This window comes from Typha angustifolia, chromosome 15, assembly GCF_048772165.1.
Source record: "Typha angustifolia cultivar Huaian chromosome 15, ASM4877216v1, whole genome shotgun sequence".
NCBI lineage: Eukaryota > Viridiplantae > Streptophyta > Magnoliopsida > Poales > Typhaceae > Typha > Typha angustifolia.
Window position 1 is genome coordinate 695,539 of NC_133253.1, and position 25,587 is coordinate 721,125.

Here is a 25,587-nt window from a genome sequence, read left to right on the forward strand (position 1 = left end):
ATATACTCTCTCTCTCTCTCTCTCTCTCTCTCTCTCTCTCTGTACTAGAAAACGATCAAAGGAAACGATAAGATCTTTAACTCTAAGGTGGATTGGTATGGGCTGAGCTTGCAAATCTTTTAAGCCCATTTGGCTTCAATGGGCCGGGCTAGACTTGACTGCTGAAATGGCAAATATCAACACCTTTTTTTTTTTCCTTTTTGGCAAATAGCAACCAGCCTTATTAAGCTTAATGTGAATAACCATATTAAACTAACCTATTTATTCCAACCTTATTAAGCCAAAAAATTTGAGAGTATAACAGTAAAACACCCATAGTATGGAAAGAACAAGTTAAACCAACAAGCTCTCAGTCTAGCAGAGGATCAAAATTACAGAATTCTAGGCTGATAAAGATTTGTGCAAGTACACATATTAAGAAGAAAGATGGGTAGTTGTATGATACATTCAGGATTACATATAGGTATTTTTTAACTCCAAAGTTCAAACAACCAATAAAACTTTCTTCTTCCTCTTGTACTTCAGAAGAATTCTCCACTGCTACATTGTGCTCCTCCTTTTCTGAATGAGGTACTAGGTTATCTCCTTCATACAGCTCCTTCTTGCCATGCTTGGTATGGCCACAAGACTTGGATTGGTTGGTGAAGGAAATCTGGTGAAGAAGTCTTCAATTGGTACTGTGACATTTGTATTCATCGAGAGGGGATAAAACAATCCTGCCAATCGTACTGCAAGAGAGGCATGGCATATGTTTTGCATAGGAGTGGTAGCTGATTTGCGATCTAATTTTTTGTTTCAGTTCTCACTGTACTCCTAGCCTTTTTTGGCCTAACTTCTCAGAAAAAGAATTCTAGTTTCACTCCTTTATCCTTGGTCCTTCCTTTTGATCACTCCTAATTGTCAGGAAATTAAGCAGATTGCTTAGTTCCATGATGAAGATTTCCCGCTAAAAGAGCATGATAAAGCAAGCCCCAAAATTATAGCATCCAGCAGAAACTGTTGAACATATAGATTGTACACTGATCTATCATGCTGAATTTTCTTCCATCCTATTAGAATCTGACATGCTCTTGCAATTTTTATTTATTTGGAGATTACTTTGACATCGTCTGGCAGCCATCCATTGTCAACTCTGCCAAAAGCAAGAACCAGATATTTCTCTGAGAAATTCTTTCACTTTGCAAGACATTTCTAGTACAATTTTCCATTGTATCCAACTTTCACATGTGCTGGCAAAATTATATGGATATAATAAAACCCAGAAGTCCTACCTGACTATATACCATCCAACTATCTGAATCAAGAAATCAGAACTTATCATCAGGTACAAAACCTCTTTGAAGCATTTCATCATGAAGCCGTAATGCCTCCTTCAAGTTGTCAGCAGCAACGTGACCATTTATCAAGGTTGTATATGTACATCTATCAGGCTGAGTCCCTCTCATGATCATTTTCTTGAAGATCCAACCAGCTTCTTGCATCTTCCCTTGTTCACAAGATCCACTTATGAGCAAATTGTATGTAATAACATCAGGAAGCACCCCTCCACTTTCCATTTTATTTAGCAAAGAAAAAGCTTCCTGCACCTTCTCTTCTTTTACATAACCATGTATGAGAGTATTGTATGTTATTGTATCAGGAAATATCTTATCTTTGCCCATCTTTTGAAAGAATTTTTCAGCCTTTGATGTGTCACCAGAACAACAATAGCCTTTAACTATGGAATTATACGTCACAATATTAGGCAAAATGCCTTTGTCTATCATTTCATCCCAGAACCGAAATGCTTCGGCCATTTCTCCCTTCTCACAGTAATTGTCAATCAGAATGCTGTAAGTGATGTGATTGGGAAAGATTCCTCGAGCATGCATATCATCCCACAACTCGTTAGCTTTCTCCATGTCACCTTCTCTGCACATACCATCTATCAATGTATTGTAAGTAACAATATCTGGCTTCAAACTTTGGTGCAGCATCATTTCAAACAACCCCAAAGCTTTCTCTGCACAGCCATCTTTACAGCACCCGTTAATGAGAGTTGTAAAGGTGCAAAAATCAGGGGCAACCCCTCTTTCCATCATCTCCTGGAAAAGCCTATCAGCATCCACTAGCCTCTTTTCCTTACACAATCCATTCATAATTGTGTTATAAGTGACCACATCAGGCATGCAACCACGATCCACCATCTCATCACGCAGCTTAAGAGCTTCGGAGATCAAACCAATTCTGCAAAACCCACCAATAAGCATAGTATAGATTACACTATCAGGAACCAGTCTAACACTCTTCATCTCTCTAAAATACTCTAGTGCTTGATGCATATCGCATTTCTTTGAGAACAAGCCAATCATAGAGCTAAAGCTAACCATATCAGGAACAAGTTCTTGCTGCAGCATTTCATTATAGATCTTCGTCGCTTCCTTTACATCACCCTTCTTACAGAGTGCGCCGAGCAAAATATTAAACGTAGAAGTATTTGGCACCAAGCCGTTGTTCAACATTTCACTTAACAATTCCTTTGTTCTCTCATACTTCCCAATCTTACACAACCCATTAAGAACAGAATTATAGGTCACCACACCAGGCTTCAATCCCTTCCCAACCATGGAATTCAGCAAATCCAACGCCTTATCCAATCCACCAGCACGACAATGTGCATCAATCAGAGTATTATTTGTCACGATATCCGCAGAAATTCCCCTTTTCTCCATTTCCAGCAAAAAGGAATCAACTTCCTCGATTCTCCCATCCTTGCACAAGGCATTGACCATAATATTCAAAGTATAGACATTCAAACTTACCCCCATCTCCAGAACCTCCTTATAAATCTCCCGAGCCATGTCGATCCAATTGATCCGAACCAATCCAGCGAGAAGACTATTGCAAGCATTCACCGACACGAACACTCCCTTATCCTTCAACAATCGAAAAGCCTCTGCCGCCTCTCTTACCTTCCTCGCCTGCACGTAGGTGCGAATCAGGAGATCGAACACGGAGGAATTGGAACCCAAACGATTGTAAGTAGAAATCAGAGAATCAACGATCTCAGACCTGGAAACGCCTCTACGGCGGACCATGCGAAGGATCAAGGACTGGGCTTGGGAGGTCTGGTAGTTTCGGACCGAGGTGTGGATCATGGCAGCGAGGATTTCTGAGGAGAGCTTGGGATTCGGTCTGCGGAGGAGGAAATCGACGACCTTGTGAGACAACTTGGGTGCTCTTTGGTTGCATTCGGAGAGGACGGAGACGACGGCGGCGGAGGACAGGGCGTCGAGGAGGGGAACGGCGGCGCCGGGGCCCCGATCGAGAGCGGAGAGGATCTCTTCGAGTTTAGGGTTAGGGTTTTGGTGCACGTTTAGGGTTTTGACAGGGTTTGAGTTTAAGCGGGAAGGGGAGAGTCGGGTGGCGATTCTGAGAGGCGACGCCATTCTTTCCCAGTTGCTCGACTTCTCTGGGGAGTGAGTCGGAGATGGGAGGGTTGAAAGAAACGGATGCGGGTTTAGTTTCTACGGATCTATTTATTAAACCCAACCCGTTTTAGATAAATGGTCCTTTAGTTCTTTTTAATTAAAAAAATATTTGGGTAAATGGGCCTTAATTTATTTTCCAATTAAAAAAATCTAAATCATATATTTAAACGAGAAAAATAAGAGAGAAAATACGACAAAATGAAAGAGCTCATGCTCTAAACTTAAAGGATAGTTTGTGTATAGGTAGAAACTGACTCCGAATTGCTGATTAATGTGTTGAACGAGAAGCATTCATCGTCATGAATGAAAATTTTCATTATTGATGATTGTAAATAGCTTTAAATTTACATTTCTCATATTTTCGTGAAATATATTTATCGAAAAACTAACAAAATAGTAGACTGATTAGTAATCTCTGAGAGAGAGAAATATTGATTTTGGATCTACTTGGCAAGAGGCCTTTTAGCACCACCGTTTGGATGGCTTTTGCTTACCGATAGCAACGAGAATTATGTAACCACAAAGAGTACCTAATACAAATCCTACCTTTCTTATATAATAAAAAAGAAATCTAAATAATAGACAGGGGAATGATATTACTGTTTGAAATCAAAATTTAATGCTAAAGATAGATTAGTAGCCTCTTATGTGTTCATACTGAGCTAATAGGCTCATCTTGAACCATGCATCCCTGTGCATGTGAGTTAAATCATACTTAGACAGAGCATTACCTTCATTACAACATCTTTGACATGATCTTATGCTGTCAAACAGATCTTTGGTTAAAAATACTTGGATAGTATCTTATCTTGCTAGCTACATATACCACCATGTATAAAAAGAAGCTTTCTCTGCCTATTCTTCTCCTGCTCTCTGGTATAAATTACTCTTATCCTACCTTTACTTCAGTCTAAATTTAGAATCGACATCTTTCTATACTATCTTCCCTTGTTCTTGATTCTTGGGTCTGATGATTTTTGAGCTGATGCAAAGCAGTGAAGCAGTCTGCAGCCTTGCTTGTGTTGAAGGAGCTTATATCTAGTGGTTACAAGGAGAGAGTGCTTGAATGCAGTAGCTGCAGTGCTACTCCAGGGGATGGCTGTGTGATCCACTTGCCTACAAATTACTATGTCCTTTCAAGCTTTTGTTCTCCCCTATTTTTTGCGTAAATTTCATCAGTTTGGTGGAATTTTATCTAACCTTGGATGATGGTTGCTATGATTTTGAATCAACAAAAAAAAAAAATCCAATTGTTTTGATCTATTCTACGCTTCATACCCGACTTACATCGAAAAGTTTATATGCACAATATAAACATATTATAGTTACAAATTTTGAAGAAAAAGAAAGAATTGAATTTTGCTTGGAAGTGAAAAAAGATAAGAACTCAGTCACAGAAGCAGCAAGCATGGCAACCAATCCATTTGCTTTGACTAGTAGTGATGCTTAAGAAGCACTTCAAGTTCTCTCTTTTAGATCATCAAACCAATAATGAATGGATAATTTCTTAGATTTTGTGCTCACTAAGTCACTGTGACTATCCTTTGCAACAACAGGCTCAATTACACACTAAATTCCAATAACACATGAAAGTCGGCATTAAAGCAATTACGTTGCAGAATCACTGCGTCTGTGGGGAGCAAAAAGGAAGTCGGCGTCGGGAGCATTGAGGTGCCGTTTCCTTCCTTTCTTGCAGCAAATTCTCTCTATCTAAGCGCCGTTCCGTTGTATCGTCAAGTAGACAACATAAAGCCATTCCATTTCGCGGGAAATTTTTAACAAGATTCGGAGTTGGAGACGAGAGAAAGTAAGTAAACATGGTTGCGTCTCTCCCTTCTTCTTCTATAGTTCTATAGGTCTCGTGTTGATCCTTCTCTTTCTTCTCTTACTTTTTTAATTCTTCTCTCCATCTGCTGGTATTGGACGGTCGGTTTTGCTTGAGTGAAGGTTCTTGATTTCTTTTCCCTCTTCATGGTGGCTGGTTGTATCGTTCCTACCTATGAACATGAGAATGTGTCTTGAATAGAATGATTGTTTTCTTACTGTGATGCATCGACCAAAAGAATCATGATCTCTTGGCTTCTTGATGATATTCTTGTGAGGGAGATGTTTCTTTATGTATCTTCTATCCCGATTCTTTTTGTTACACCATGCCATGCTTGCGGTTAATTCTTCTCCTAGTTGCTTCTTTTTGGGTGATGAACTCATGAATGTTCCTTCTTGGTGAGGATCTTCTAGCTCAGAAGAAGACTAAAATGAATTTGAAAGCTCCAACCGTGGTTCCCAGGGACACACATCCCTCGAAGCCATTCATAGGCGTAAAGAAAGTGAAGAATGGATGGAGGGTCCAAATATGGTGTAATGCAGGTGAGACACAATTAAACCTCGGCTTCTATGGGACGGCAAAAGAAGCAGCATTCTTCCGCGACAGATTAGTCATAAACTTCGGTATGCAGTCGCGCCTCAACTTTCCGATAGAAGAGATGAGAGATGGTGAATTTGAGTTCTTGCGAAGTCAACATCCAGAGATCTTCAAGGATATAATCAATAAAGGATTATACGAGACCAAGTTTCAGGAGTTCTTGATGAATGCGAAGAAGGGTCAGAGCAGCAGGCAGGGAGAGGGAGAGGAAGTTAGTTTATCTGAGAAGACTCTGGCAAAGGAGGAAGATAGCTTATCTGAGGAGTTAATCCGTAAGCAGGGAGAAGAGAAAGTGGGAGAGAAGGAAAAATTGCCTGAAGAGGTGACAGAGGGGGGGACGACACTCAGGTTGTTTGGGGAGAATATTTGCTTGTGATAGATTCCTTTTGGAAGATCCATCAAACAATTCCAAAGTCTAGTTCAGTGTGCTGCTTGAATCTGTTTCTCAGAAGCAATTCTCATTCTTTTCGGAAAGCCTCTAATCTCTCACTAATTGACTCTGTGATATCTACTTCAGATTGTCCAGTACTCCCCTTCAGATATTTCAACCTCTGAGGCAGAGCTCCTAAATCTAGTGAGCTCAATCACAGATCAAAAAGAGCTTTGAATTAGTAGGCAGGATGTATTCTGAAGATTATATATTAGAATGTGTCTGATCTCAAGAAATTCAGTAGTCAGAACTGTATGTAAGGAAACAAATTTTCACCCAAAAAGCTTGGATACCAGTGATCACTATTAGTCAAAACTCTTTCTTAAGTTTGCGACATAGAGGTTAAACATACTTAGATACAGAACTTTAACTCACAGAAGAAATCATGCTTTGTTTCACGATAGACCTTAGTCTTACAATCTAATAAAATTATCCTCATCCTGTTTTGTATAAAAGGATGATATTACAATGATGGTATAATTTTCCATGTTCTCTTCTTTGAAGTTTACACAAAAATAATAATCTATCTTTACAACATGCTAAATTATATATATACCCCCTCAACCATCTTATCTCACTCGTATAGTACATCTATATCGTGCTAACATTCTTTTTTGTGTAACAAATGCAAGCATTGTCCTAAAGCCAGATTCACCCGCACTGTTTCTGGCATCACAGAATAGCAACGTAGAGATAATAGGCAATTTTATGCCACAAAATCATGCAGCAGATGCGTTGAGCCAAACCTTTGTCTATCCTCTGCACTCAGATAATCATATTCTGCTGCATTTGTCCCTATAGGAGTAACACTGCTGTAAACGTCTTCCCCTTGCATTGCGAGAAAGTTCTGTTGAACGTTGGACATGGAAAGGCCACCGTTGCAGTGCTGTAAACCCAATGTCAGAGACACCCCACTGTTCTCATAGCTACCCAACTCGGACATCTGATAAGACATAAACCTTGCATTCCCATCTGAGTTGGTGATAGCATCTTGTAGAAGTCTACAATCATCACCATTAACTCTTTCATCATTCAGCTTACGATTCACATAACCATCTACAGCGCTAGCACTATTCTGCAAGTCAGAAGAAGATCCGCACAGAACCATGGTGGGCATGACAGCTGACTTCGAGGAGGAACTGAATTGGCTCGCCTGGTATCTTTCATCTGAAGGGCTACGTAGGTCTTCACAATCCTCAGAGGATCTGATCTCACCCTTATCTTTCGGTGGATTCACTGAGGAAGAATTTGAGTCAATCTCGTTGTCGCCAAGTTCTTCTTTGTACATGTCCTCAATCATAGGCTTCCAAAGACGAACACGAGCATTGATGAACCAGTTCGAAACCTGGGTCAAGGACAAGTAAATTTGATCAGCCTACATAATGAAAATGGCAACCTTTTGAAACGCTAGTATGAAATATTGAAAGATTACTGCAACCAGAACAAAGAGTACTGGAATCTAGAACAAGATAAGCCTTGTGTATAGGAAGCAATGCAGCAAAAGCACATTGCTAGACAGAGGAGCTGAAAAACCAGTAAAAGAAGTGTTGTGCGTGCAGGTATAAGGCAACGCAAGATTCATTCATCAGTAAAAAAGATAGGTCCAGAATGCGATAAAAGTAGCAAGCTTCGTTAATCTCATTTACTCCTTCAGCAATCAATCCTACACACGGGCATCACAAAATATAAAAATATTCCCAATAATTGCCTAGTTATAAAAGGGAACATAAAATCCTACACACATGCATCTTTCAAGTTTCATAAAAGGGAACACACCTGACTCCTTGTCAGACCTGTTTGTCTCGCGAGCATGAGCTTCTCAGAATCCTTGGGATAACTAGAAAAGAGATACCACAATCACATTATTAGTTAGTTTGAAGAAACATAATATAGAAGTTGCTCGTAAAACTGCAAAAGGTAGTTTTAGTAACTTACGGATGGAGAAAATGTTCAAACAGCCAAGCGCGGAGTATTGACACAGATGACTCAGGTAACCCCCTTTGTGGCCTCCAAGCATGTTGTTGCATCATACCGAACTGCTGCATCGCCCTCTGTTGCCGTAGCTGCTGATCTATGTAGCGGAGGCGAGATATTCCACTACCTTTGCTGGTTGAAGTATCTTGCTCTCCAAGAATTTTACGGGTAGCCCGAATCTGGCCACTGATGGCATCTCTTAAGCATCGGAAATGCCGAGAGATTGTTTGAAGGGCGAGTGCAGTGTAAGGTTTAGCAGCCCCAGAACCTGCTATTACATCAAAAGACGACACCACAATCTGCATTTGATGGTAGTATTGCTTGTATCTTCGATCAACCTATTGTAGAAGGAGAAAACTACAATTTAATCAGAAATGATAGCAATAAGTCCTACTTGCAAATAACATTACAATCTCATTGATGTAATGGATGTCAAACAATACAAAGTAACAAACAGGTATTCAGAAGGACTAAGAATGTTGTGGGCCTTATTCAAAAATCCTTTAACAGCATGGACTTATGGATGTGAAATGAACTGAATATTTGATCACAACTTTCTTTCCTTAATCCAAAATAACTGTTCTTAAGACAGCTTCATCACGGTACAATATTTCAAGAACTACTTCATGTTATATGTTGCTGTTTGAACCAACATAACTGGTCAGAATAATAATTAAGAGTTATCTTGAGTAAATACATATTATACCAAAACATAGCAAAATCAGTTACAAAGTATTTAAGAATAAGATGCCCCAATACAAGTGCAGTGCTTCCCTACCTGCTAGAAGCATCTTATGTTCAGAATGATTTCACATCTAAGAAAATAAGACTACACCAAAGATGATATGATGGTGCAGTCTGATGCTCTTAGATATGCAAATGATAATAAACCATGCAAATTTATCAGCATTAGATAAAGGACAAGTTTTAAGGAAAAAATTATTAATGAAAAGCTACTACTATCTAACACCTACTGAAAAAAGGAATTAGGCATTCAACACCGCTTGGGAAAAGAACTAGCAAGGAACAAAATTATGAAGTATAAAACTGAGGAGAGGAAAAAAAATTACACAGAAAAGGATGAAGACACCAATTTACAATCACAATTTGTTTTAATCAGAGTTTACTTCTTTAAACATTTGAAAGGGAAAAAAACTGTATCCTCCTGATGGTCCATTAATGTAGTAAACAATAGAAAGGAGAAGGATGTTTGTTATATACATTAAAAGCAAGTACTGGTATTCCAAGGAATCATAACTAGTTAACCAGTATATAATCCAGAAATTAGCAACACATATAATAGCACAACTTAGAAAGATGACATGTTTGGTGGTTGGTACAATTGATGAAAGAAAAATGATTTAGCGAATACATTAAAAAGTGTTTCACCGAAAACAATGCTGATCCAAATTACTATGTTTTTAATAAATTGAATTATAACCATAACAGAACTTTTACATGAATCTTACCAATAAAACTAAATTAATATAGTACTAAACAAATAGCATGCAGAGGGGAAGGTACAGTTGCAGACCTCATCCAACATAGCTAATAGCTTTGTTACTTTGTTCTGAAGGTCTTGCCTTTCAGAGGGTGAGATCTCAGTTGAAGAATTGGCAGTGTACTCTTGGTGGTTTAAAGGCTTATCCTCACTCTTTGACTTGTCAGTATCGTTGCAACCCGCAGTACCAGCAGAGGCAAGACTTTGACTTTTATCTGCTCTGTGTCTCAAAGCCTCCTTGACATTAACAACATCATCAAGTAGTTCTTGTGCTGCCTTGAGATACTTTGACTTTGGAATGGAGTTTGTGAGATCTGACTGTCCATGAGGAGAGAGATAAGAATGCATCTGTTTATTTATGTTATTTCCATCTCTGAATGATCCACTATTCCCAGGAATTGACCGATTTGGACCAAGAAAAGAAATGTCTGCACCTGAGGGCCGATACTGGTAAGGCGGCATCGGAATCTGCGTGCTCAGGCTAAGTGACAATCCTTGGTTTTGCATGGTTGAGATACTTGACTGCTGCAAAGACAAGTTCTGCCCATTTAAGATGACTGATTGCGCCCTCAAGCCCATCTGGGGATCATCAGCAATAGAGCCACGAACAAGATCATCTGTACCATTCATAGGCCCACCAATTGTTTGCATGAACAACATCTCGTTTCTCCTATCTCCTTGGCCTGTATAAGTGTGGTCACCAAGATGGGAAGCTACCATGTTAGGGACCCCGGCAAATAAGCCTTGTGAAACCATGGTGGATGGAAGAGGAAGAAGGACACAGTTTTGCTGGGCTTGAACATTGCCTGAGAACGCATCTGAATATGAACAAGAAGAAGAATAATTAAGGTGCACCATGTTGCCTGCAATTGATGACTCTGGATACGGAGGATGTCCGGGATCCCTTTGGTTGGCAGAGCTGGAATTGTAGGTAGCCATATTTCTCTCCGCCAACAATTAGCAGCAGGCCAGGTTCTTTAGCAATAGAAATAACTGAATGATGGATCATCACATCAGTAAGATTAAAGTCGTAGCTTTTACTGTCCTAAGGATTAAGGGAGGCTTTTGAGACTGCGTCTTATTGAAAGATGAGGTCTTCACTCTTTGCGAGATCAGTTAACTGCAAAAAGTTGAGCATGATGAGAAATGATCACACAAGCAGACAAAACGCAAACATAGCCGCGATCATGAAAAAAAAGAAGAAGCTCAATATAGAAGTCAATATTATGCCCACAAACATACTTCCAAATTATCTGTGAGTAAAATTTTATTCTGTTGATCAGCAGCATTCTTGACCAGAAAATTACGATCAACAGTCGAGAAAGAAAAATATCTCCATTTTATCTAAGGATTGACACAAAGTTGAACAAAGAAATTGTGAATTCTTGAAGAAACGCTGATGAAAGAAATAATATAGCTGAACGGAGTGATCAAAAGGGGCAACTAATGATGCCCCACTCTGAGTTGTTCCGTGTCCTCAAACAGAAATAAGGAGCTGATGGCCAATCATCCACAATTCCAAAAGCACAGCAATGAGTTAGATTTTACTCTTTTTTTCAGAATCTAAATTCCAAATAGTTCAGGAAATTAGAAGCAATCAAAAGCAGACCACCACCACCAAGATCCTAAAAATAACATCCTTCATTTCCTCCTTCTATCTTTGAGCAAAAGGGCTTTGCTTCAACAATCATGTAAAGAAAGAGAAACCCCTTCACCAATAAAACTTTGCAGACCACTCAGAAACTCCACTAACCCCAACTAAATAAATACACAAAATTGTAAAAAAAAAAAAAGAAAAAAAAGGGAACAGATAAAATAGACCCAACTTCCCGAAAAATCGTGATCAGAGCAGCTCAAAAAAACCAAATTTTGACAGAGGAGGGAAGCGAAATTTCGTCAAGATGACAGCTTTTACCAAAAAGAAAGCAAGAATTTTTGGTGCACCCCGCAGCCACAAGAGAAAGAATAACCTTATCTACAAACCCATACGGAAATAGAAATAAACAAATGGGTGGAAACATAAAATTAAGTACCTTGAGACGAAAAGGAGAGAGAGAGAGAGAGAGAGAGAGAGAGAGAGAAGAAGAGAGAGAGAAGAGAGCCTGAGGGCTCTAAGAGAGAAGGGTTCGCTGTGCGGTTTATGGGGAGCAAGAAAGCAAGAATTCGCAGCCGATCTTGCTGTGGGAGATCCTCCCAGTACGGGGACAAAACCCGATCCCAAGGATTCAAAAGGAGGGGAAAAAAAAACGAAAAAAAAAATCTCACCTTTCTTCCCTGCTCCCTAATAAAATACTCTCACTACCCCAATAACAACAGCAGTCTACTTATCTTAATCGATTTCTCTCCCCCTCTCTCTCTCTCCTCATCACATTATCATCATCACCAAGTTGAGAACCCAAACATTCTATCTTGCACGTGAGAGAACAATACACACACACACACCCCTCTTCTAAAAGGGCATGCAAAGGTACCTTTTTTTTTTCCTCTCTTTTTCTCTCTCTTCTGTATTCTTTGACAAGTTTTTACCTCACTTTTTGGCCAAGTTTGTAACATACCAAGTTCCTTCAAATCTCCTTCACTCCTTTGAGAGTTGGTGTTGGTATAGTTAAGGTGTTCAATCTCCTAACTACCAGTTGGTAGACCTAAAACCTGCTCTTAAACCCCATTTGTGTCCAACCTTTGTTCCATGCACCCACTTCTTCCTTTTCTCTTCTCCCTTCTCCCTCTCTCTCTCTCTCTCTCTCTCTCTCTCTCTACCTGCCTTTATCAATCCTGGATTCCTAAGCATGGGGAAGGATGCTGACATCTCACAATCCAAACCACATATTAATAAATGGTTCCTTGCTCTAAATCATCCCTTATTAAAAAGACCTCTTCTACTAACCACCTTTTATTAAATTTGGTGGAGGATTGCTTTAGAATAGGAGCATTATTATTTGGGTGATAGATAAGTGTTGTTTTGCCCTCGCCTTTCACGAGTTTATTGAAGTATGACTTCTTTTTTTGTTTACTTTATTGATGCACTAAAATCTTTTTATGACAGAAAAAAGTTAATAAAGTATGAAAATTAACTTTGAGGTTGCAGCCTAATACTGGATGAGAATGATAAAATAATATTTAAATAAAATCCAGTGCTATGGATAAAATAATTTAATAGCACTATTACCGGTCAAGCAAGGAATGCATCAAGATTATTCCAAGGAATAACGATAATTAAAGTGGAATACCATTGAATGAGACAAAATTTGTTAGCAACCTGATTAATGGTGGGTACTTCCTCATTCATATTATAATCTGCTATAGAAGAAAAGAACTGGTAGTAGAGTAATCTAATCAAGATATCTACTTCTTTTAATGTCAAATTGCCAAAACAAAATTAGAAACTGTGGCATTCTTTACACTAACAAAAATTTAAAAAAAAAACTTATATAGAGTTGCTGCTCCTATGAGTAGAAGTGGCTGCTCTGTTATTAATAGTAGCTCCAGTAATTTGCACTAAAGGGCTCCTCTGCTTGGCATATGCAGTTAGTCTTTATTTAACATTCAACTTTCATATTCCTAGTAACTATCGATTTTCCAATCAAATGGCTTTTCGGCAAGTTTAGAGATTTTTCAGCTATTACACTATCTGTTTATGGAATTGTAACTTCATATGCATTAAAATAATAATAATAACATTTACACTCGAAATGTGAAAAGTTATGCAATCCTATATTTAGCCCCGGATCTAATTCTCCAAGAGAATAATTGTGTTAGATACCCAGATTTTCCACAGGGAATTGGAGCCAAGCAAATTAAAACATATTCCCCATTGCTGACACAGTATGGTCCCAGAAATTGGTCATGGTGGTGGGGGTCCATCTATTCCACTAATGAGGTCCTATAAAGGAATTTGTCCATTTCCATTTGCTCCTTATCTCCCTTTTTGAAATGCTCATATTAGTGGTGGAAAAATGAGAGAGAGAGAGAGAGAGAGAGAGCGAGAGAGAGATGAAAAGGGAAATGGAGTTTGAATTTCTTTTTTTTTTTTCTTTTTCTCTCTTATCTTTATTTAATGCTTTGGCCCCATTTTGATGATAACTCAATGGTCCCTCCTTTGTGGAAAGTGTTCTCATCTGGATTCTTTAGAAACCATCTTGCACTAACTTTTCTTACAAGTTGAGCATATCACACTTATCATAAAGAAGAATGAGATCCAGAACAGAACCAAACATTATTTTTTATTTTGCTATTGAATCCAAATGCATGCCAACATAACGATCCAGAGCCAGAGTCGTCGGGTGGCTGGATGCACCTAGAACCCCCTCCCCCAAGTACCTAAGCTGGGTTACAGGAAATTCCTACGGTAGAGGCAGGGAGATGATCCAAGTTGTTGCCATCAATCAATGTAGGGTGGGGAGTCAAAAGCTGGGCCTTGGACTAGCAGCAGTGACAATGGGAGCTTAAGATTGTGTGCTAAGGTACGGCTGTTTGAATTGAATTGATTTCCATTGGGATGTGCTTCCTTTTGCTTTGAACTCAAACGTGCCTATGTAATGTTAGTATGCTAACATAGTCTTGAGTACTTATTCTCCTCCTCCCACCCCTCGAGCTTTGCAAGAGAGATAAAAAGAGGTTGTCCTCTTGCAAGATTTTTTATTTTTTGTCTTGTCTTTTTTAACTCATGAGTAATGGACCAGAGAGAGAGAGAGAGGGAGAGACAAGAGGTTGGTGAGCCCAAGAAAGATGTTAGTAAAACAGTTCCGTGGAATCGCTCTTATTGATTTCTTTTGTCTCTTCGGTAGTTGTTGGCATCCCCTGTTGTCCTTCTCTACTCCTACGTTCCACCTCGCCCCCCTCCTCTGTTTTCCGTGCTTTTCCTCCGTCTTTATCCATTAAAAAAGAATTAGAGATTTTTCTGCACAGCATACATGGATGGTCATAAAAGATTCTGGGCTTTCCTGACTGTAGGAATTTTGTACAACCGTGGTACTTGGCAGTCCACAGACAATATGGGCTGCCGTCCATATTCTTTTGGGCCTCGCATGTATCTTAATAACTTACCAACAACAGGTAAAACCAAAGGTATTATTTTTACATTTTGACCCTTGTAAAATCACTTATTTATATGCATACTCTTCTAATTTTTATATTTTTAATAGCCGGCAAAGTACTCAGTTTTTATATGAATATCCCGTGAAACCCTTGAGGTCTTATTCACATTCAGAACAAAGAAGAATAGAAATAGCAAAAATTAATTTGTTATTATAGCTAAGATATGTATGCAATGCCAATAGAGTTGCACCGCTATTATGCTAAAGTAGGTGTGCAATTATTAACAACAAAGTATGCAGTATTAAAGTAAGTGTGCAGTGCCAAAGAGTTGCAATGTTAAGATAGGTGTGTGATGCCAACAAACTATGTAATGCAAGGGTGTTAGGTATACAAATATTTTAATAAATTTATTCTAGAAGGAAAATATAAGATATAATATATCAATTAAATACTATATCAATTAAGCACTATTATAATATTTATATTTAAGTATATACAATTAAAACAATATTTAATAATAATAATAATAATAATACTTTTTAAAATGTGCATATTTTTATGAAAATATTTAATTATTGTCATTTGTGTTGTTTAAACTAAATTTTATTTATTTAGTGTAAAATAAAAATATGATAAGACAAAGTATAAATAAGTGATAAATTATAATAAGATATTTGAGAGAGAAGAGATGAATAATAAATTATAATTAGATATTTAAGAGAGGTTATAGTTAAATTTAGGGTAAATTAGTAATTAGGTTAGTGCACGATATAAAATATAATTTTAATAAATAGTATTTATATTTTAGAATATAATTATTATAATATTTAGCCGTTATTTTGGAATAAACAATTTTATCCTTCCTAAAATGAACAAAGACTTATTTTTGCAAGGATATCATTTCATAAGAAATAAAATACAAAAGTGTGTTTATTCTTTATCGTATATATTACTTTCAATTAAGGGAATCTTTATCTTTTTTTTATGGATTAAGTAGTTTGAATTTTAACATTGAGTTGTTAATGAGATAGGTTTTGCTTAATTATTCGTTAACAATTGATTCTTAATCATCCAGCGGAGCAAAACTGAGGTCCATATTGGTGAGCACGACAATATAAATTATTTTTGGTCTATCTAACGACTATGCTTTCGAGTTAGTTAATTAATTGGCATATTATTAAAACAATATTTTCTACGACTTTTCTCATTCAACTTTGATCATAATTCAATTCTTTTAAAAGAAATTTATCGACCCCTTCCTAGTACTGTAATTAATCAAGACCAGAGACCCTGTCAACTATCCCCATATTTCCACACCAACCCATCTCAAACCTCCTCAATTGAAACCCCATCACTTGGGCACTGCTAGATAAGTAGATACGGTAGCAAACAAATCATGCATACAAGGCAACAAAGAATCGTGTGTATAAATTATCTGTCATCTGTCGAATTTTACATTTGCTACAAACTATTAAACTCTTCGATGCTACCATCAAACGGCAGAATAAAGAATAACTTGGGCCGTGTCAAATTCGTGTCCAAATCCAACGCCCTCCCCTCTGCAACTCATCGGAGAAACCGGAACCCGGTCGAAGGCGGCGGAGATGGAGACGGAGATGGACGAGTCGCCGCCGTCCTGGTCACAGGCTTTACCGGCTGCCGTTGTTTGCGGCGGCTTGTAGTACATCCTGGCCGTCTGCGGACAGTGCGAGTGGAATCTAGCCGCAATCCTAACTCCCATATCGAACAACTCCACATACTTGGCCATCTCTCTACAGAGAAGAGAGAAAAAGGAAGAGAGAGGAGAGGAGAGAAGAGAGAGAAGTTTGCGTTGAGAAAGAATGGGAATGGAGAAGACAGCGTATATATATATATATACTTTCTGGCTTGCTTTCGTCGTAGTTTCCTCTGGAAGCATCGGTGAGTTCCAAAGACCGCGTAGAAAAGTAAGAGGCGGGTATCGTCTGCATCCAAGTGTGCAGGAAAACTGTACGACAACCATTCAAGAACTGCCGACGACCTCCATGTATCGCACGTTCCTGCATAAAGAATGGTCAAGCTGACCCGGTCTACCTTCTAGTGGTCCGCGTGCAGAGGAGGAAGGAGCTCACTCCCACTATTGTTGACGTGGTAACAACTGTGGTATTAAATTGTCATACCAATTATAAAGAAAACGTGCGACATTTTAGATTATAATCACGCGAGGCAACTAGCAATGTGGAAAGGGATTAGATTCCATGCGTATGAAATTCGAGTTGCTATTTTGTTAAGCCTCAGTAATGTGGGTTGTTTGGTGTGGAAATGACTTAAGATCCCAAGCGTATGTCATATTGTTTCTATTTCTTAGAGCTTTGTAATGTGGTTGTTGGGTAGCGGAACAAGGCAACCTCTAGATCAGCAAATATCTCTACTCACATAAAAATACTTATATTAATATAATTTAATATTTAAATATATTATTTTAGAAAAATAACCATTCATTAGAAAGTACTTTTAAAAGCCTGATTGATTTTAATTATTATTATTATTATTCATCATTAATGAGCTTCTAGATCACCGGCATTCTTTTCTTCAATAATTTATGACTCACAACCTCATAGGCAATTAATAATAACAATAATGATACACTTTATGGCGCTATAGTAAGTTCGTGGGCTGATATGGGCCACAAAAGTTGATCCATAATAAGAGTTTAACCGTAGGCTTAGGCCCGTATCAAATTTTCCAAATACTTTTAGCATACACCGGCTGTCCGAGACCTCCGTAGCGGAAAAGCGCCGCCTCCGCGATGTCGGTGTCCGACACCGAGAAATGGAAGTGGGAGAACGCCGCCGCCGGAGCCGTCGCCGGATTCGCCACCGTCGCTGCCTTCCACCCGCTCGACGTCGTCCGTACAAGGTTCCAAGGTCTCTCTCCCACCCTCTTGGATGCATCAAATGCTATCGTATTCCAAAGTCTTTGATTCCTTTGTACTATCTCTTTGTCTCCTCTCGTGACAGCGAGCGATGGTCGAGTGTCGAGTCTGCCGCTGTACAAGAACACGGGCCACGCCATCTACACGATCGCACGAATGGAGGTTGGTTCTAGATCGGTATTCACTCTTCAATGGTAGATTCTTGTCAGTTTGGGGTTTCTTGAACCTTCTGATCAGCTAGTTTCACGTGATTAGGTCTATATCTTAAATTTTTGTGATGTAATGCGGTTGGGATCTGTTTACTTGAGAATAGGGCATGGATTGCTTAGGTATATTTCTTGAAGATAGAGAAAATGTGAAGAATAATCCAGTCACATTGGTTGGGTTTGAATCATGAGTAGGAAGATAGTGATGATATGTTGAAGAAAATTTTGACCAGATAGAGTGATGGGCGCCAATTTGTGTGCTCTACTCTCCGCTGGGAAAGTTATGAGCCAATCTGAGATGTGAATTCTTGAACTCAGGGATCTGGTTTATGCTAATTCTTTAGATCGCAAATAATATTTAAATAATGTTGCTGATGAATATACCTCTAACTTGAATGATTACTAAATAATATAGTCATTGCGTTCCTGTTATTGCTGGTTACATTTCTTCAACTCTATTATAAACTAAGGGGATGCTTAGCAACTCCAAAGTTAATGGAGTAGTTGGTTAAAAGTTTAGAATTTTGAATTTCAGATTTCTAGACCTGTTTGGATACCCGAAAGAGTGTAATTAAGTACTCTGGTTAGCTGCCAAAATCTTGAAAATTTTGGCATAAATTAGAAACACTAGTCCTACCTCCATAACATTTTTACATAGGTCGTCATGCTTTCTTCCCAACTCACCCTTCCTCTCCAATCCACACATAACCCATGTCCCACTCATTACCTTCTTCAGCCTATGCACAGCCAGGTTCACCAGTGAGTGGGCACTGTGCTCTCGCTGATGAAGGGGCACCATGACCCCTCAATGATCTGTGTTTAGCGTATACCTTAGTTGGTCTGGAAATCTAAGAAGTAAGAACTATATGGTAGGAGACTGTGGTTTGAACTTGCATTGGGGCTACAATTTTTGTTTGAGATTTTAACTTCTTATGTTTGAAAAGAATATAAAATCTTTTATGTGGACAATTTTTCTTTGAATCCAATGAACAGTGGACCTGGTGAAATGGAGACAACCTTTTGCTCTTGGCTTTTCTGGATCAGGACCTTTTGTTGTCCAAAAGTTTTTTTTTTCTTTTCTCTTGTTTGATTCTTATGTGTTCATATTTTCCACCTGGTCTGGTCTATTTTATCTGATTGTAATTTTGCCATTGCATCTTTGTAGGGTCTGAGAGGGCTCTATGCAGGTTTCTATCCTGCAGTTTTTGGATCAAGTGTTTCCTGGGGCCTGTATTTCTTTTTGTAAGATATCTTGCACTTTTTTCATTTTATTTTTCTTTCATATGCAAAATGCATCAGTGCTTTAAGTATTATGACTCGGAAATTATAAATTGTTATAGGTCTGTGGCTAGGAGTTTTTGATATGCCAAATTTTTTTTTAATATAAATTTGTAGAAGAGAGGGAGAGAGCAGAAGATGTTTTCTGTTTTTCTATCAATTTTATAATTCTTTAGAATATTCCTGCATTTATAACAAAATTTAGCACTTTATGGAATTTAAAAAATAGATACAGGAGTGGCTAATAGGATGACTAATATGCACTGTTTTTTCACGTAGCAGATCCCGATTTCGAAACTAATACCTAGAACCTTTGTCAAGATCAGATCATGCTTTCATGGCTGCTGAATGTGTATTGTTTCCATTAGCATAGTAGATGTCATTACAGATTCTCATTTATAAATAATATCCTACAATTTGCAATATTCTTATGATTGCTGATCTAATTAGATTCTTTGTTTCTTATAATTGGTATATAATTATCTCTTGTAATTTCTGTTAGTATGTATGTCACCTAATGGATGGGCTTTTTACTCTGTAGCTATAGCAGAGCAAAACAGAGGTATTATAATGCAAATGATAAACAGCTCAGCCCAGGGCATCATCTTGTTTCAGCTGCAGAAGCTGGTTCTTTGGTCAGTACACTTTTCTCCCTTACCGAGACTCAGAATATTTCGGTTATGTTTGTTGTCAGCTTATCTTTGCACCAACTGTATGGCATGTTTCAGTTAGTTCTTTAACTTATACATGCTAAGCTCCTCTTGGGCCTAGTCTTCTCCTTAGTGTTATGCTGGGGGAAGATTATATTAATGATTACAGACATTGTCCATTAAGCCTTTAACATAATTCCATAGTTATATGGGCAATGCACATGTTGATATTGGCTACTGGGTTACATTCTAATAGTTAGTGTCTCGACACTCAACATGCCACATTGGACAGTAAAGTCTTGTTGCAATTTTTGTTATGATGATTCTAAGTCTTCACTTCACATGTCTAGCCAAGGGTACTCAAAACTGAAAAAGGAATTCAGATGGCCAGGTTTAGGCAGCCTGTGATACACTAAGGCTGGTGCCTGTTGACGAAGAGGAGGGTGGGTAGGTGGGTGGGCAGGTGAGAGTTGCAACTTCTGTCTGGAGGAGCTTAGGAATGACAGAATATGGTGCAGCAATAGTAATTACCAGTCCAAATGTCTTGACTGGATGGATTCTCTCCGTACGCAGACACATGCTTGCAACCCCAATATTAGTGGTTGCCAACAGCAGGAAGTATCATGAAATAGGTGGGACGGCCTAACAGCAAAGTGGGCAAGGGTATATAGTGAACGGTAGTCGGGTTTTCAATTTTAATTGACCTTTTCTTCTACATAATTGAGATTAAACACCAAGAAGTTGTTTTGTTTGCTTGCTAATATACATATATTTTAATGTAATTTCATACCCAACTATCCATGCTCCATTGTTTTGCACTGGACGCACCTTTTCTTTTTATAACTATTATCTGCTTTAAAATACCATTTTTGCATGTTGACTGACAGAACAACCTTCTTTTGGTGAACTTATCAGGTATGCTTGTTTACTAATCCTATTTGGGTTGTAAAAACAAGATTGCAGCTTCAGACACCTAATTATCATCATCAACCATATTCTGGATTTTATAGTATGTTCTCCTATTATCATATTTTTATTTGTGAACTTGAACGTATTGATGTTGCTATGATAAGATTTGTAATCCAAATGAGCAAGAAACTTTGCGATGAATGACTTACCATAGAATCTATAGTAAGTAATCATGGATGTTAGGGCTGGCCTAGATATAGTTGAGGTGAGTAAAGAGTCAATATGCAAAAGATATGGAGAATGCTTTTAATTATTAATAATTGTCTATTGATTGGAGGAATGAAACTCCTGTTGTGCAGTGTACGTTGGATCTGGATAAAGTGGAAAGAGGATATAATCTTTTCTACAGATAAGGACAACGTGCTCAATTTGAGAAGATTTATCAAGGGGGTATTACTATTTAGAAGAAATTAAATGGAATGGTCAAAAAGGAAAAACTTGAACATAAGATTAAGGAAACATATGAGAAGAGAATTGGCATTGTGAAAAGCTGGAGGAAGCAAATATATGTCATTTGTAAGGCAATTTTCAGAGATTACTAGGAAAATAACCATTTTAGTATGTGGCGCATTGGCACAACTGTTTTCATAAAGTTGCACATGGCCACTGGCATGAGAATCCATGATCTTGAAGGCTTTTAGGCTGGACAATAGAGGGTGATCTCCTTCCCTTAGTATCAGGCCGTAAAAGTTAAGCTTGGGGTTACTTGCCTGGATTGAACACTCAAACCACTTATTAACCCCTGAGAACATGCAAACGTCTGAATCTAGTAAAAGATGGGTATATGGAATCTCCCCTGTTGCTTGAAACCAAGGTTTTTCTAATCTATAACATCTCATGAAGTAGTCAAACGACTCACTTTGTTGAGTGTTGATTAGTGGGAGAGAAAAAAGAAGAGGAGTCAACTGAAAAATTTAAGAGGTTTGGCTGAATGGTAGAAATTTGATGGGAAGGACAACAATGTACTCCTTAAAAGAAAGAAATTAAAAGGACCTAATAGTTAGGATCATAGACCTCCTGTTGTTGTTTTGATAAAAGTGCTATTTGAAGATTCAGTGTTCTTTTGAGTATATGCAATTTTTTTAAAAAGAAGTGTCCCTAGCAGATAGATTGCTACAAGTTACAATAGATTACTTATTCATGATATGTCCATCTGTTTATACTTTTATCCTGCATCCATGGGTATATATTAGAAATATCATGCAATTAAGATTGTCAGTCTGTTTAGCATGTGATCTCAATTTTACCTATTCTACTCTTTGCTAGAAACTTTTATTTATTTATTATACTGTTGTCAACTTCTCTACCTTAGAATTGACTCATATCTAGTAAATGATTTACAGGAATTAGGAAATGGTTATTTATTCACTGATATATTCATAGTATCTTGGTTTTCTAGTTTATGTAAATTAAAAAGTTATATTTGATGGTTCACCATGCTACACAGTATTCTTTCCAACATCCATAAATGCTTTGTGATTTTGCTATTTAACATGATAAGGTCAGATGCTTTGAGAACCATTTTGAAAGAGGAAGGATGGCGCGCACTGTATAAGGGGCTCGGGCCTGGACTTTTTCTTGTACGTATTTTTCAGCTGTTCATTCTTGAACCTTGTGCCTATCGTTTGTAAAACCATTATCTTAAACATGTAAGTGTACTGGAATGGATTTTAATATACTCAGTTATGTGATATCTTAAACATTGTCTTTATTCACTATTTGTTTCCATAAACTTCTCAACTGACACCGTGAAGTCAGTTGTATCTCAATTGGTCTGTCATCATAAAATCAAGTTAAACTAATTGGATTGCCCTTTATCTATTGATTTAGTGGGAGGGCTATCTACTCAAAGCTTGTGTGGTTTTAGCTGACACAGCTTTCCCCCCTTTAAATTAATTGTAACAATACCACAAAGTCAAAAATAATAATACTAATATGTGAAAATACAATTTGATATTATGAGAATAACTAACTAACTATTATTACTTAGTTACAATAATTTGTATTAATAATTATTGGATGCAATAACTTGTGATTGTTGTATTATATTTTTATAGTATATGCAGAGAATTCCTGCAGAAGATAATTTCTGTTATAAACTTTTATAGTATATGATAAATATTAGCCCTAAAAAGTGTCTTAAGAGTATCCAAAAGTGTCCCAAGAGTGCCCGAATTTATTCTATTATTTTTTTAAAATAGGATACAATGTAGAAATATCCGATACGTGTCCAATAAGTGTCTGACGGATGTCAGTGTACGACAAGTGTCAGACACGGACACAACATTCTATTTGAAGTGTCTGTGCTTCATAGCGAATTTTTAGGAACTTTAGATTACCTAGGGTCCCATGTCAAATTCTCCTTGACACCTAGGTACCTGAAGTTACTTCTATGTATATCTTTGTCTTATGTGAAAAATAACTGATTAGTCATGCATTAACCAGACAATTCTCATGTTATTTGGCCTTTGGAGAGTATGCTTTTGATAGATTGTTTTACCCAGTTTCCAATTTCCAATGCCTCAAGCCTATCTTATGATTCTTTTTCTTTGGTCCATTTTATTGACAGGTTATTACTCATGGTGCAATACAGTTTACTGTTTATGAAGAACTTCGTGATGCCATTATTCATGTTAAGAGTGGAGTAGGCACAAGAAATTATACTGATGGTGATCACTTATTGGTATTGTAAACCAAGCCATACTCAAACTGTATTGCCTGCTTTTCGGTGCTCATTGCTATGCACCTATGCTAACTCTTGGTCAATAACATTAACTTGAAAATATTCCTTCTTTCATATTTCTCACTGCTAGAATTCTTTTGATTACGCTTCACTTGGGGCTTCTTCAAAAGCTGCTGCAATCCTACTAACATACCCGTATCAGGCAAGCTTCTCTTTAAGCCTAGTTGTTGTCTTCCTTTTACTGTAAATATGTAGAGACCTTGAAGCAGTTGATCTTATACCTATATTTTGTGCTGTTATTACGTAAAATATTTGCGCATAGCTAAGTGAATGCGTCTGTCCTTGTGCAGGTTATTCGAACCCGGTTACAGGTACCAACTTCTCTCTACTTTCCCTTTGCTTTATCATTTTTCACAGTTTGATGTTCGGGCCAAATCTTAAAAGTCAAAACCATGACTTGTCATCCCAATAACAACAGTATATAGAGTAAATTGTGTGTGCCCTTTGAGTTAGATAGCAAATAGTACTTTCTCCATGAAACTAATTGTCCTTTTTTCTTGCATAAATTCACTTTTTCTCATAACAATATTTCAGCAACGACCTAGTAGTGATGGAAGTCCGAAATACTTGGATAGTTTACATGTTGTGAAGGAAACAGCGAGGTAAATGGTATTCTTTCCCCTTCCTCTGTTCAACTACTTGTCTTTTCTTTTCCCAAATGTTTTTGGTTGGAGCAAAAAAATGTTTTTCTCTCATTTCATTTTAAAGTAAAAGAAAAGGTATGGTTTGTTTGTTTTGGCCTGAGATCATCTGTTAATTATGAAACATCTAAATGGGATGATTCATAGGAGACTAGTAAGCTCAACGATTGGTGTAGTTCAAGCATGGTGCAAATGTTAGATGGTGTGATATCAGTGGGGGTGAGACTGAGCATGTATGTGGTAACCAGTCGTTTAATTTGCTAGACTTGAGTTAATATCAGCCTGTTAACAAGATAAACGCTGCTATCAAATTCTAATCTTATCTCTTCAGAATCTTATGCGATTCTTTAATAGTGACTGTCAGGCTGTTGGGCATTCCATCAAAGGCATCCTTTTCTTTTGTCTTTTGAAAGGTTTAATTCTTAAATGAGTTGGGATACAAAACGAAGAATTTTTTCAGAGTGGTTCCATAGACTGCAATATGCTCCTTTCCTAAATACTCAGCCTATCTATAGGAAGACAATTATTCATGGAACTTATTTTGCAGGTTTGAGGGCATTCGTGGGTTTTACAAGGGCATCACGTCCAACTTATTGAAAAATCTTCCAGCTGCGTCAGTAACATTTGTTGTGTATGAAAATGTTCTGAAGCTACTCAGATTAACCAGGGAGCACGACTGATGCATCCCACTGGTTTGGTTAATTTTTGTATGTAAGTTTCTATATTAATTTGATTTCATTTTACACGGTGTGCATGAAAAACCCCGAATATATTGGCGAACTACGTCTTTCGCTAAAAACGTTCAGCTTTTTTGTTTACTTGTTGAAATAAGCTGAACCGTTTTGCTGGAGCAATTTACCCTGCAATTCCTTTTTATATCCTCCACTATTACAAGTTGTTTTACAGAGTGTGAGTGAGTTTATAATCTCATATTAACTCGCAGAGTAACGCATAGGTTTTTTTTTTTCTTATATTATGGATATACAGGGTATTTTAAATTCAAAGTTATAATAAAAAAATATCATTTACTATTATAATTTTTAACTTATACTTAAGAGTAATATCATCACTAATTTTTAATATAATTTCGTTATTATTTACTATTTTAATATTACTTTTATGTCATATTAAATAGAATTATTATTTTTTATATTAGTATTAAATTAAATATGAGAATAACTTATACTAGTATTAGTTTTTTTTATATTAAAAATTAGAATAGTTATCTCGTTAACAGTCTAATCTTACTTTTTTAACTCTCATAACTAGAAGCTCAAATTCAACACTTCACTGAGATTTGACCTGGGTAGTACGGTGACAAAATAGAGATGAACCGTGGGCCTTTTTAAGAATTC

At 37.5% G+C, this 25,587-nt stretch overlaps 3 protein-coding genes across 7 annotated transcripts; 1 reads left to right on the forward strand and 2 right to left on the reverse strand.

The window, feature by feature from the left end:
- Positions 1 to 319: 319 nt before the first annotated feature.
- On the reverse strand, positions 320 to 3,470 carry LOC140779666 (uncharacterized). Its single transcript, XM_073124860.1, has 2 exons — positions 1,272 to 3,470; positions 320 to 1,132 (listed from the first exon to the last, which is right to left on the reverse strand). Exon 1 carries the CDS (start codon positions 3,426 to 3,428, stop codon positions 1,308 to 1,310), a length of 2,121 nt encoding a protein of 706 aa, XP_072980961.1. The 5' UTR covers positions 3,429 to 3,470; the 3' UTR covers positions 320 to 1,132; positions 1,272 to 1,307.
- Positions 3,471 to 6,679: 3,209 nt separating this feature from the next.
- On the reverse strand, positions 6,680 to 12,523 carry LOC140777236 (BEL1-like homeodomain protein 7). Of its 4 annotated transcripts, none has more exons than XM_073121199.1 (5): positions 12,269 to 12,523; positions 9,831 to 10,917; positions 8,258 to 8,634; positions 8,099 to 8,159; positions 6,680 to 7,667 (listed from the first exon to the last, which is right to left on the reverse strand). In XM_073121199.1, exons 2-5 carry the CDS (start codon positions 10,734 to 10,736, stop codon positions 7,029 to 7,031), a joined length of 1,983 nt encoding a protein of 660 aa, XP_072977300.1. In that variant the 5' UTR covers positions 10,737 to 10,917; positions 12,269 to 12,523; the 3' UTR covers positions 6,680 to 7,028. The 4 variants fall into 4 exon arrangements, with proteins under 4 accessions (XP_072977300.1, XP_072977301.1, XP_072977298.1 ...); XM_073121200.1 differs by lacking the exon at positions 12,269 to 12,523 and adding an exon at positions 12,063 to 12,253; XM_073121197.1 differs by lacking the exon at positions 12,269 to 12,523 and adding an exon at positions 11,831 to 12,253.
- A 3,940-nt stretch (positions 12,524 to 16,463) lies between these two features.
- LOC140778367 (folate transporter 1, chloroplastic) lies at positions 16,464 to 25,110 on the forward strand. Of its 2 annotated transcripts, none has more exons than XM_073123040.1 (11): positions 16,464 to 17,737; positions 17,831 to 17,922; positions 19,117 to 19,193; positions 19,771 to 19,864; positions 20,795 to 20,888; positions 22,355 to 22,428; positions 23,418 to 23,531; positions 23,662 to 23,733; positions 23,882 to 23,902; positions 24,126 to 24,193; positions 24,780 to 25,110. In XM_073123040.1, exons 1-11 carry the CDS (start codon positions 17,620 to 17,622, stop codon positions 24,910 to 24,912), a joined length of 957 nt encoding a protein of 318 aa, XP_072979141.1. In that variant the 5' UTR covers positions 16,464 to 17,619; the 3' UTR covers positions 24,913 to 25,110. The 2 variants fall into 2 exon arrangements, with proteins under 2 accessions (XP_072979141.1, XP_072979142.1); XM_073123041.1 differs by having other exon boundaries at positions 17,831 to 17,907.
- Positions 25,111 to 25,587: the final 477 nt, after the last annotated feature.

Bases quoted from the DNA above. Each gene is read 5' to 3' on its own strand.
- LOC140778367 (XM_073123040.1), top strand. From the start codon at position 17,620: ATGTCGGTGTCCGACACCGAGAAATGGAAGTGGGAGAACGCCGCCGCC. The intron at 22,429-23,417 runs GTACGTATTTTT...TTTTATTGACAG, and splicing joins TCGGGCCTGGACTTTTTCTT to GTTATTACTCATGGTGCAAT. The intron at 23,532-23,661 runs GTATTGTAAACC...TCTCACTGCTAG, and splicing joins CTGATGGTGATCACTTATTG to AATTCTTTTGATTACGCTTC.
- LOC140777236 (XM_073121199.1), bottom strand. From the start codon at position 10,736: ATGGCTACCTACAATTCCAGCTCTGCCAACCAAAGGGATCCCGGACAT. The intron at 8,635-9,830 runs GTCTGCAACTGT...CTTCTACAATAG, and splicing joins TATTAGCTATGTTGGATGAG to GTTGATCGAAGATACAAGCA. The intron at 7,668-8,098 runs GTGTGTTCCCTT...TCCTTGACCCAG, and splicing joins CAGGTCTGACAAGGAGTCAG to GTTTCGAACTGGTTCATCAA.
- LOC140779666 (XM_073124860.1), bottom strand. From the start codon at position 3,428: ATGGCGTCGCCTCTCAGAATCGCCACCCGACTCTCCCCTTCCCGCTTA.